A 12,574-nucleotide genomic window follows, 5' to 3' on the forward strand; every position below is an offset into this window, starting at 1 on the left:
TGGGGATTTAGAATGACTGTCATAGTGTTAGATCGCAACTTTGGACGGAGAGAGACCCACGAGTTGCATCTGGTACGCAGTGTTAGAACACCGATATCGGTTTGGTTATCTCGCGCATTTAATTCGTCTTTTTTGTTTGACGCAGGTTCGTAATGTGTGGCCAATTATCAACCTGTGCAACACTCTGACGCATATAATCGACGAAAGCTCGCCTCTCTATCATTTATCAACAAGCGAATTACTGTCAGGAGACCATTTCTTCGTCGTGCTTTTCACAGGGCAGGACGACGTTATCAGTGACACGATGGTCGCTCGAAAGGCGTATCACGCCTGCGACATCCTAGTTGATCACCACTTTGAAGATAACATCACGCTGACACCTGACGGCCTGTACATCGACCTGGACGCCATCAACGCCACATACTGCGATTCCGATTTAAACCCGATTGAGGAGCCAGATAGGAGTCCAAGCTCCGTGGATCCAGCAACGAATAATGATATAGACAGCCCTCACTCCAGCTACAAGTTGATGTACGAATGAAGGCTTCAACACATTTACTGCTCACTAAGCTTAACGACGTTCATTTCTTCAATACTTGCGCTTAATCTGATTACTCTACGAGCACCGAGATTTTGACTGGGTTAAAGTAAGCGCACGTTTGTACTTGATTAAAGTAACGAGGCGGTAAGAGTATCACCACACTCATCCTCGCTGTCATTCTCAGTTTTTCGTCTCGAGGTGCGCACCAAAGATGGTCGCTAACTCGCAGCCCGATGCCACAGCGGCACCTGAAACCAATGTGACGGACACCACTGCAGGCGCAGCAGTCTCACCGTCGCAAAAGCGTGACCAGGCTTCGGCAAGTTCGGCGACATCCTCGAGAATCTGACGACGTTCCTGGCTACGACATTGGCGGAGCACCCCAAAGTGACTGAGTCCCACGTGCTCGAAGTGTCCAAACAAAGTGAGCTAATAGTTGAAGGGCAACACACACTCGACAACGTGTATTTAACGATTGTTTGATGCTCAACAGGTTGCGCGGAAGAGCTCGCTGAAATGTACGCTAGGGCAGAGGTACCTTGCTTTACTTGATGTTAGCGATACAAAATATGCCAACTAAACCGTGTCGGTACGCCCACCATGCAGGACCGTGGCCGGCCTTGCAATTTTCTGCATTTCGGCGTGAGCGCCATTGCCCGTGCTCTGAAGCTGGAGCAGGTGGGCTACAACGTGGCGGACTTCCGGATTCCGGACGAGTGTCGCTAAGGACGAGATTATCCACGTTGGGGAGCCGGACGATATTACTACTAGCCTACCACTAGAGGACATGTTGAAGACGCTGCAGGCTGTGGACCCTCGGGTCGATATTTCGACTGATCCGGGTCGCTACATCTGCAACTACGTATACTACCGGTCGCTGGTGTGGGTCAAACGCCAAGAGGCTAAGGGTCACCCGAAGGTGATTTTACAATGAAGTGTTGACGTAAGGTTTTAACTGTTGTTGGCATGCTGTTGGCAGCACCTAGCGCTGTTCGTGCACGTGCCTGAGTTCCGGAACGTGGCGTTCAATGACCAGGTCGCACTCGCCTCCAAGATCGTCGACCTGGTGGCCAACCTGTAATTTACAGTGTAAAATGTCGCGGCTAATAGCTCTGGCATCAGATGACAGAATCTGTAATGCAAAATGCAATTGGCGACTTAAAGCCAAACTTAACTTGTGTGGTCTACATAACATACGTTTCTCACATTATATGGTGTTGAAAACACCAGTGACTGACACGTCAAACCGCCGGCGCCATCCATTCCGCATACCGGTACCGATTCGGGCCTGCTGCTGTCACTCAGCAAGACTTGAACAGACCAACCGCGAGTGGCGTCCGGGGGCTTGACAGACCCCAGCACACATACACTGCACAGCCAGACTACAGCGATGAGCGCCCAGCAGACCAAAGCTCTTGGTTCGTACTGCAGTAGCGTTTAAGAGCCTACAGGGGACTCCTCACAAGTGACTGACTCGCTGCACGGTGTTTCTTTTTGCGCAGAGGGAGCGGAGCTCAAGGAGGCCATCAAGCGCCAGGTAGAATTCTACTTTTCCCGAGCCAACCTGGCCAACGACGCCTACCTCGTCTCGCAGATGAACTCGCAAATGTACGCCCATCGGCACTGTCAAGAGCTTACAACAAAGCACAAAGCACAAAGCACAAGAGCTCATCTTCTTTTCGTTCTTTGAATTCCTGTTGCAGGTATGTGCCGGTAGAAGTCATCATCAACTTCTCCAAGATTACGCAGCTCACAGACAACACGGCGCTGCTGGTCGAGGCGGTGCAGGAATCTACGGTGCGTCATTTGGCCTTCTTGTTCTTTGCAGCCAGTTGCAACTTGCTGCGGACCTCAACTCTGGCGAATTCCTGGAATTTAGCTGACTGCATTTGTGTTGTTACAACGTAGGTCTGCTCTCTGAACTCGTCTAAGGACGCTATCAAGCCCAACATCAAATCTGAGCGCACTACCATCATTCTGCGCGAGATCTCGTCCTCAACTAAGCCCGAGGAGGTGGAGGCCATTTTTGAGGGATGCGGCAAGGTCGCCAGTGTGCGCAGCGACGTCGGTGACACGTGGTTCGTCACTATGAACTCAGAGTCCGAAGCTGTGAGCACACTGCTGGCTCTGCGCAGCAAGACGTTCAACGGCGCTGCGATTAAAGCCCGTCTTAAATCTGAGAACGTGCTCAAGTCCTTTTACCCCACACAGCCCGCAGAAAACGTCATTGCTCCCAGTGTGGGTGCCCCGTACGGTGGACGTGGCTACTACGCCTCGCCCAACATGGGCTACTACGACAACTACGGCGTCCAATACAACACAGTGAACCCGCGTGCGGGTCAGCACCACAACTACAGCAACGGAGCTGAGAACAGCCGATATGCCGGCAACAACCAGCGTGGTGGAGCTGTCGCTGGCCGTGGACAGGGACGTCAGAACCGATCAAACGGCGCTGGAGTTCAGCAGCAGAAGGAGGGCCGTGCGAAGAGCGGCAGCTTTGAACAGAGAGGACCTGGCAGCGCTCGTAAGAGCAAGGACAAGCGCTCAAAGGCTGAGAAGCACGCAAACAACAGCAGCAACGGAAAGAAGACTGCTGCTGCTGCTCCCGCTGAGCGTCAGCCAGTGATGAACGCGGCGAACTTTCCTCCACTCCCGACAGCCCAGGAGAAGGGCGAGGTGTCGAACGTCATCACGTACAAGTACGCTCACGAAGACATCATGGAAATTGTTAAGAACATGGACGACAAGGACTGCACGTTGCCTGAGGGAAAGATGGACTACGCTGTGCACCCGGCGGCTCTGACGGCTGAGGCACACCCTGATCTGCTGCGCAACCAGCGTACATACAGTATTGAACAGGCTCGTGATGCTATGCGCCAGGGACGACCGATCCGCAGTGACTCGGTGGGCTCTATTGACTACGAGAGCATGATGTACGGTGAGGACTACACCAAGGAGGCTCGTGAACAGCGCAAACAGAAGACGGAGAGCGCACCTGCTTCCACTGATGCCGCTGCGGCGGTTAAGCCTGCTGCTTCGGCTGCACCGGCATCAACCAAGTCGGCTCCAGTTCCGGCGAAGGTTATCGGCTACGCTGCGGCTGTGATTAATGGTACCCCGGCCCCGGCGCCTGAGCCCAAGAAGAAGCATCCTGCTGCCAAGACGGCCACCAAGACTGTCTCCAAGGAGGAGAAGAAGGTCGTCAAGAAGACGACCAAGACTTCTGAGAACTCGCCGAAGACGGCTGCTGCTCCGACGGTGGATGAGTCTTTGCCGAAAACCGGCGCATGGGGTGGCCGCAATTTCCTCGATGTGGTAAAGGCTGACCCGCCTGCTGCGCCTGTGAAGGCGACGGCGGCTACTCCCGCGAGCGAAAGCGAGAGCAAGTAGACAGGTGGTGCATTGGCGAGGAGGGCGGGGAGGCTGTGGTGGTGCGTGGTTGATTGGGCGAGGAAGCACGCGTTTGATCTGGGTCCTGGTCTGGTAGCGGCGCGCCTGGAGGTGGTGGTGTTTTTAGCTGCAGCTTTCGGTGTTTCGCCGACTGCTGAGTTGGTTGGTCAGTTGGGTTTGCCGAGTGAGTTTGAAAGAAACAATGAAACAAGACGGCCACTGACTGGAACAATGCTGTGTGACCCGGGGCCTGGTGATGGCGGAGACGTTGAGGACTCGGCTGTCGTTGTGTTCTCTGCATTTTGGATATTTTTTATACATGGATTTGCTGGCGAGCGTGCTCGTTCGTGACAGAGTGTACGGGTGTTTGCTTCGCTCTCCACGCTGTCAGCGCGCACGGCTACACCAGGCGTGCTCAGGCGAGGAGAAAATTCAAAGGTGCGGTCTAGAGTTGAGGCCTCGAGTGTTTGTGCGCTATTAGAGAGTCGAACTGGATGCCGTAGCCGACATGCATACCACGACAGCAATAACGAAATAGACTTGGGTACGAGGACCTGGCGACCAAAAAAAAAAGTCACTGATCTCTTGTGTCAAAATGCTGCTTAGACGCGTGTCTCCGTGCTGGCGACTCCGTCTTCCCCACTCGCTACCAGGTTTGAGTTCAAGTACACAACTGCAGCCTTGCTGGCCTGCTCCTCGCTCATGTCCTTGGCGTTCATGGCTTGAATCTTGTCGAACATCTCGCGTTGGCTTTTGGAAAGACCCGACGATACAGGGAAGCCCAATGTACGCAGAGCCACTGGTTGCAAATTCGGACACGAGCTGCCGATGAAGCCCTTCCACCATGTAAGTGGACTACATTTCTGGGCAGATTCCCATATCGCATCGTCAGCAAACAGACCTGTTCGTGCAGTAAAGCGAGTCAACTCGTCCACAATGGCGCCGTAGACCTCCGCGTTTGAAGTTCGTTTGATATACGCCAAAGCCTCGCTCGTGGCTTCACCCGAAAGACTCGATGGCGGAAATCGAGGATCCAGAAGGTAAGCTGTGTACATGGCGGGGTGTTGAAGATTCTGCCAGTGAGTCGAGACAACATACTTGAATTTGGACGCACGGCTTCCAGACTTATCGAGATGTGCCCACAGCAAAGTAAATCGATGGTAGAACGTTGACGACAACGCGAAATCTGTCTCAAACATCTTCAGTAACTCGAGGAAAGGCTCAAAGAGCTCGGTAAACATCGACATTTCATCCCAAAAGTCGAGACTGATAATCTGCTCCTTAATCTGCGTGGTCAAATTGTTCAGCATGCCGTTTTCAGCGAGCAAAATATTCAGTGAGTGACGGTTGCGCTCTACAGTGAACAAGCACTCCAGTAATCCATTCGGACTTAAATCGTCTGGGTCACCAAGTGGTGCAGGCACCTCCACAGAATGTGTCTGTTCCGAGACACGCGCAAAGGCATTGCGGGCGAGTTCGTCCTGCGCAAAGAACCGGGCTAGCTTCTGGCAAGTATCGAGCGTAGTGGCAATAGTTGGCAAGCCTAACATCTCGGCCATCATCACATTCATTATATGCACGCAACTGGGCAGGAATGTGATAGCAGGATACTTGTTTTGCAGTGTCTGTGATGCCTGCTTCATGCTTGCACTTGTGTCTGTCACAATAACGGACACTCTGCCCGTTCCAATCTGCATCAGGGTGCTCTCGATCTTGTCAACGAGCACTTCTTGCGTGTGTGGTATATCCCCGGCATTTTCAACGCCAAATGCGGCCGGAGTGGATTTGTTGATCACACAGCTCATCAACAAGCGCTTCTGGGTTGCCTCCGTCGACTCAATCCCGAAACCCACCGCTGTCGAGTCCAATACTTCAGCTCGTAGCCTGATCTGCACCTCTGAGTACTCGAGATCTAGCACAGACGTCGCTAGTACAAAGGCACTGGGCGGTTCGTACGTCGGGTTCATACGCTTAAGCATCTTGACGAAGGTTGAGTGCTCCACGGTCGTCACGGGCAGGCCGGCGCCAAAGATGGCTCGTGCCACGTATCCATCCAAGTCGCTTTTATCATCCAGCACGGCCACAGCCGCCGTAGGGGCCGTCGGGGCTTCCTCGTGTAGTGGTGTGTGTGACGTCGGTGCTGATGCCTCGCCTGAGGCTTGGTCTGTGGGTTGAGTATTGTTTGTGGTGGTGCGCGCCTTCTTGGCTGGCTGGACAGAGGCCTCAGTGGAGGCTGTAGGCAACCTAGTGAGCAGCACTCTGAAAGCTTAAAGAAAACAAGTGATCTCGTACCCTGATGCTTGCGGCCGATCTCGGCGCACATCTCGGCTTTGACAAGTTCTGGGCAGCTCGAGCACTTGCGCGCCAGGTGCATACGCATACGGATGACGAGCCCGCACATATTGAGGCCACAGTAATTGCAGGAGGCGCGCTTGTTGGGCATCTCCTTGCTAAAGTGCTCCCAAAGCGGACTGGGCGGGCGAGGCATGCTCGGAAAGCACTTCAACGAGGTGTTGCTTTGGCCGAGGAATGAGTTTTATACCAGCGAGTGGCCAAAGAAGCACTGCAAGTTTGGTTTTTGAACATTTTTGAGTTTTTTTTGATATATTTTCTCCTATTACGACTACTGCAATTAGGAGTGACCAGCTAGACCTAGCAGAAATACTAATGAGCACTTTACTACTACCAATATCTTGTAACATTTGAGTAAATGAAAGTGAGCCGAATTCAGTGTGACGAAGTCCCTTAAAGAACGTCTTCATCCGAGAGTCAAAATCACAAGGACGCGAGACTTCTGTGGAGGTGTACAGGTACACCATAGCAGAGCTAATGTCGATGTGGTGTAGCGGGATCAGCAAAATCTGCGAGATTGCTGGATTCGACTTCCCACCACTACCCTTGCTAATACCGTATTTGAGATCTCCTACTTCAGACCCAATATTTTTGAAGTTGCATTGTTGCAAAATACACAAGATCTGTACACGTAAATTTCGTTATCAAGTTCTTCTTCGGGAACAACGAAGTTTTCTATGCCGTGACGCGTATCCAGAGCATGGCGCACTACGGGCACTTCTTCCAGCAACCGTCGTAGCAGCTCCCAATCAGGTTCACTGTCGGAAAGCTCCGTTCCAGCCTCTAAGTTTTCAGTAGGCTCAATGGATACCATTTTTGCTTTCTCAAATCCGCTTCTAACCGTTTTGCGAGACAACGCATTCCACGAATTCTTCGTCCAACCTATTAATTGCTGCCGTGTAGGTGCTTTTATCTTAAACGGAAGCGTCGAAGTTGAAGCGCGTAGTTGTTTCAACATGTTCTCCACCCAATTTTTCCGCATTTTGTCTTTTAATGGCTTGCTCCACGAAATATCAGCCGGCTGGCACGCAAACGTGTAGCCAGCGGGTCATTGCAGTGCGACCCGCAGCCGATTTCGCATTTCTCCACTATGAGCTCGCGCTGGTCAAGCCACTTGTAGATTTGCCATTGCGAATTTCTTGCAATGAGCTGGTAGATAGTTACAGTTTAGCATGTTTTTTGTACTCTGAATTAGGAGATCTAGACTTGTGCGCTGTTCCATTCTCGATATGTGATTGGTTGGAGGGCAGTCTGAATTAGGATATCACTCTGAAGTAGGAGATCTCAAATACGGTACTAATATCACTTCAGCTATAGCAGTCGCAAAACAGATCTTAGTAGTATTAAAGTAGTTTGAATCTTGACGTTGGGTCGATAACGTTATAGTATGAGCCATATGACTGTATCTTGACTTCACTTCACTTCTGGGTTTGCGGCACCTCAGCCACAACGGACGCAGCATACCAAGTTCGACTTCAGCTGGCAAGACACGCCAGGGCTGGCTATTAGGTCCACCATCTAGACAGCAACGAGCTATGTACCAGGAATACATGCCACTCACCCAGTCTCAATTCGACAAGGCAACGGATCCAGTGAAGCCTTACTGACGAGAGAGCTGATGACAAAGTGGTTAATAGGTAATTGTGTTTGTACTCCTAGATTTTGTCTACGAGCATGTCTGCATAATCACTGAGCGCGTAACACTGAGTGCTTTCGCTAGCAGTCCAAATACGCAGAACATTGGTCAGAGATAAACCTGCCGTTCCCAGAAAACTGTGATCCCATCAACCGGACTCATGCTAGTTTCGCAACCGACGTGACCGGTCCAACCGGAGTAGGAAGCCGCTTTGCACCATTAATATCCTCATTAGCTACCTATGACTTATCTTCATTCCAAACTATCAACATAAGCACGGTGTCCACCCGTCCTTCACACGAAACGCTCAGATTTTTATGCATTCTCAGTGGCTGCTGAGCAGAGCGAAGGCGGCTCTGATTGGCTAACAATACCTGCTGCCGAGGGCAGCAAGCCCCAAGACGGCACCTGATGCAATCTTGTGGGGCCGAAGGGCCTACCCCAGCTACAGCCTACCAACTAACCATGCGAGTAGTGCAGCGAGCCCGTGGCGAGCGGAACGGAGGCGGAACACAGAAAGAAGCATACATGGCCCCCGCCGCGAAGCAGCGGCGCTCGGCTAGTCACGGATACCAGTTTGACGCCGTATTTCAGCAGCAGGTTGCAACGTCCGCTCACTGCCTTTCTTTTTACAGCTCTCCTTTTATGTGCTGGGAACCGTTGTTACATTCGGTACGCTCAACTCGCGCTGTACGTGCTGATTATTCTCATCACCGCACACAGCATTTGGTACCAAGGCACCTGATGCCCTCGGTCTGTAACACACAAATTCTCTGTGGGTGGATTATTTTCGTCAGTGTTATCACCTTTGATTCGACCTCGTTTCTTTTCCTGCCCGCCATTATAGCCTTTCTGCTGCACTTCATTATGCGTACGATAAAACTACTGCAGCTTACCTTGTGAGATGACGACCGCAAGACCGGAGATTCCAGCTACTCGTAGTAGCACAAATCAAGAGCGCTTAATCGCCTCTTCTAAAGTTCGTGTTACTAGTGAGAGAAAGGCTTCTGAAAGTGAGGGCAACGAGATCCATCCATTATCACGGAGTGGACGTGCTGCCAAACCAAGAAGAATGGTGGGCGAGCTTATCCTTCTATGCTTCACGGCCTGTAACACAAAAGGACTTGATATGTCTTGCATCTACTCGTTAAGAGAAAGCTCGTGAGGAGATGCAAAAAGAGATGGCAAAGGTAACCGCACTTGCATGGTGGGGAGACTTTTGTTGCCTTACCATGAGTGTCATTACTGAGCCACAAAAACAGTGAGTGAAGTCGAGCAGATCCCACAATTATGCAGTGGAAGGCTGCAGATACACAGAACCGTTCTTTGATCGAGAACAAAACGTGGGTGCTGGTGCCACGGAAGAAACGCATGAAAGCATTGCGAGATCGGTGGATCGTCCGTATAAAGTACTTGCGAATGAAGACATCGAGCACCTTAAAGCTAGGCTTGAAATAAAGGGGTTCATGCAAGTGTACGGTATCAATTACTTGGAAGTGTATTTGCCAGTAGTGCGACTGGAGATTTTCGCGTCTTGCTAGCTTTCTGCGTAGTTTGGCGTCGGACTGCGAACAGGCTACATTGTGGCTTTGGAACATAGCGGATATCATGAAGCAAATTTTTCTTCATTCCTTGTAACATCAACAGTTCATTTTGCACTATTCCTACTCCAGCCACTGGCAGCCTACTATTCCCATCAACACGCACTGAAGTACCCAATGGTGTGAATGAGGTAAAGTCAAGGTTTTGGTTGGTCATGTGACTTGCAGCTTCAGTATTAGGGTACCCCCGACAGCAAGTCAACTCATCTTTTTGTTAATCCACTACAGAGCAACCGAGATGACATTGTTGGGAAGCCAGCTTGAAACAAACTCGTTATGAGACCAAATGATGACCCCATTATTCTTACAGTACTTCTATTCACAGGATTAAGCTAAATCCAATCAATCTTGAATCTTCTTAGTCGAGCAGAGTTCCAGCAGGTTCACAGCCACAGTGCCTCTTAAGCGACCAAAGAACGGATGAAGAGCAAAATGTCCAATAGACTCGTAATGCGCAAAAGGACAACGCACTGCAACTGCGCATTCCCGCTCCAGCGCAAGAGCCACCTTTACAGGACCAAGCTGCGAGAGAAGAGCAGCAGCTACAGCCCCAACAGCAGCACTTTTCAGATCCAATGCGAGAACACGCCGTGAGAGCAACCAGTACGTCCCAAATTACGGGTGTGTACTCAAGACATTTGATATCGATCAATTCACTGGAGGCGTTCAACCAGGAACACTTGACTCTGAATCTGCAACTTGGCTCCGACGCTTCGAAGCGCTACTGACTATGCATGAAGATCTATACCAGGTCCGACCCCCCGAAAATCTGAAGAAAAGTCTTCTTTTTTAAGCTTAGGTGGAGCCGCTAACCAATGGTACATCTCAAACATCGATGATCTTCGCGATTGTTCCTTGACCGAGCCCTCAAGCGTGAATTGGTAGGCAAACTGCCCAAGGCTCAGATGGGCAAATGGTGACTATGCAAAAAGAAAAAACACATCGAGACCTATCGCGAATACTCGCTTCGCCTCCGTGAAATGACTGCCCTGACTTCAACAACTTGGCCCTAAACGTCTTCATTACGAACACCTGGCGAAAGTATTTCGACAACTTACGCATGGTGATTCGAGATAACTCAGGTGACCCCGCAAGCTGTCCCCATGTGGAGATGTGAGCGCGTATTTGAGCAAGATGCTCGACTTGCGAGCTGAATTGACCTCGTTGCTTTAAACTGTGGAAGACATTGACATGGTAGAGATCATGTTGGATAGTCTGCCAAATCAGTACGAGTTTGAGAGTTTGAAGTCCAGCATTCGCTACAATTCTGGCGCTGGGAGCTTATTACTAGAGCGCGCCCGTGAATTGGTTCACACTGTCGATTCTCGCTAAAAGGCATATAGGACCAAGCGTGAGCTTAATCATTGCGAAGGATCAAAGCACGGAGGAAACGGTGGTGGAGCAAAGGACAATGAAGAAAATTATCAAAAAAGGTGGGCTGGAGATCCAAAAAAGAAGATTAAGCAAAAAAGTACTTCACCTGTGGGAGTACTGAGCATCTTAGAGTTAATTGTCCGGAAAAGGCAAAACCTTCAATCGATGCTGGAGCTGAGCTAGAGCAAACCGCGAGGAAACATGACGATTCATCAGACATCCTCGACTCCTGAACTAAGTGATGCAGCTCGTGGATTCGTGGCTGATGAGTTGGATACTATAATCGTCGACGCCGGTGTCGAGGCAGAGATCGGGGATGAGGGTTCTCAGTCACACGATGGTGAAGCTGATTCAGAGCAAAGTAGCTCAAACAGAGATTTGCTGAGCAGCAAGAGGACACCAGTGGTGGGTGGTGGTATTTCGAAACTGCTGCTAACACGCACGTGTGCGGAAATCGCGCCAACTATTTGGCATTCACAGAGGATATTAGTCAATCACAGAGTGTGTACGGAGTTATGCCAGCACTGGCTTCGCGAATTGCTGGTGTAGGAACGGTAGGCTTAGCGACTGAAGTCGATGCATAGTGTATCTGAGCGATGTGTTTTAAGTTTCGGGTGCCGAATATTGACTGCTATCAGCGGGAGTTGCCGCAGAATCAGGGTTTGACTTTGCGTATGATCGCCGCACGCAGAACTTCTTGGTGATGGAGGACGACAGAACTATGAATGCGGCCACACCGGATGTAGCGACATGGGCCTTTCACGTGAGGCATACATCCAGCGGATATGCAAAGGCGAGTCCTCAAGATCTACCTCGGGCACATTTCACTGCAGTTGAGGGAGTTGCTTAGCTGAGGATCTGATATGAGCGTCTCGGACATATTTGCCCACAGTACTTAAAGACATTGGTACTAAAGGACATGGTGAAGGGTATGATGTTGACGCTGCGCCAGAAACAAGAAACCTGCGATGCATGCCATATTGGCAAGCAGAAGAACAAACGACTTCGTAAGAATTTAGACAGGACTGAAGATTCTAAACCAAGTCGTGTACGCCGACCATTAGATGTCCAGTAAAGGGAATTGAACTCGATTTTAAGCTGTTTTTGTGATAATGGATGGGTTTTCTCGCTTTGTGACTGTGCACATGTTTGACCAGCAAGCGGAGTGAAGTTGTCAATCAGCACATGAAGGAGTATATCTTGTGGACTGAGAGACAAGCTAGTTGAAACTCGGCTGCTGGGGGCAAGGTCAAAGTTTTGAAAAGTGATTACTTGAGTCCACCGAATTCAGCAGGTCTTGACATACAACAAATGACTCGGAGTCCTGCAAAATACCAACTTGGTTCGTGTTCACGCTGGCTGGTGGTGCTGTGTCGTGGATGTCACGACGCCAATCAATTGTGACTCTGTCCACAGCCGAAGCAGAGTATGTTACTGTATGTGAGGTGTCAATGGAAGCAGTTGCTGAGAGCAGTATTCTGTAGAAATCTTGCCACATCTGAGTCTTGAGCTTAAGATTGGTATGATAACCAAGCTGCTCATGTGTTAGCTACCAACCCGACGTATATCCGCCGTACTCGCCACATTGATCTTCAGTGGCATTACGTATGCGAACAAGTGCAAAACGGAGCAGTCCAGTTGCACAAGGTGAAGGGTGAGGTGAACCCAGCGGATGCGTTT

At 50.5% G+C, this 12,574-nt stretch overlaps 2 protein-coding genes across 2 annotated transcripts; both read left to right on the forward strand.

Moving 5' to 3' along the window:
* Positions 1 to 12: 12 nt before the first annotated feature.
* On the forward strand, positions 13 to 1,622 carry PITG_18099 (cysteine protease family C15, putative; the record flags this gene model as incomplete). Its single annotated transcript, XM_002997681.1, has 6 exons — positions 13 to 72; positions 146 to 464; positions 855 to 952; positions 1,148 to 1,183; positions 1,275 to 1,460; positions 1,521 to 1,622. 6 exons carry the CDS (start codon positions 13 to 15, stop codon positions 1,620 to 1,622), a joined length of 801 nt encoding a protein of 266 aa, XP_002997727.1.
* Positions 1,623 to 1,820: 198 nt separating this feature from the next.
* PITG_18100 (uncharacterized protein) lies at positions 1,821 to 4,494 on the forward strand (the record flags this gene model as incomplete). The annotated part of the gene is made up of 4 exons (XM_002997682.1): positions 1,821 to 1,959; positions 2,044 to 2,149; positions 2,245 to 2,338; positions 2,450 to 4,494. The coding sequence occupies 4 exons, from the start codon at positions 1,932 to 1,934 to the stop codon at positions 3,929 to 3,931; spliced, it is 1,710 nt and encodes a 569-aa protein (XP_002997728.1).
* Between the last annotated feature and the right edge of the window lie 8,080 nt (positions 4,495 to 12,574).

This window comes from Phytophthora infestans, genomic scaffold, assembly GCF_000142945.1.
Source record: "Phytophthora infestans T30-4 supercont1.68 genomic scaffold, whole genome shotgun sequence".
NCBI lineage: Eukaryota > Oomycota > Peronosporomycetes > Peronosporales > Peronosporaceae > Phytophthora > Phytophthora infestans.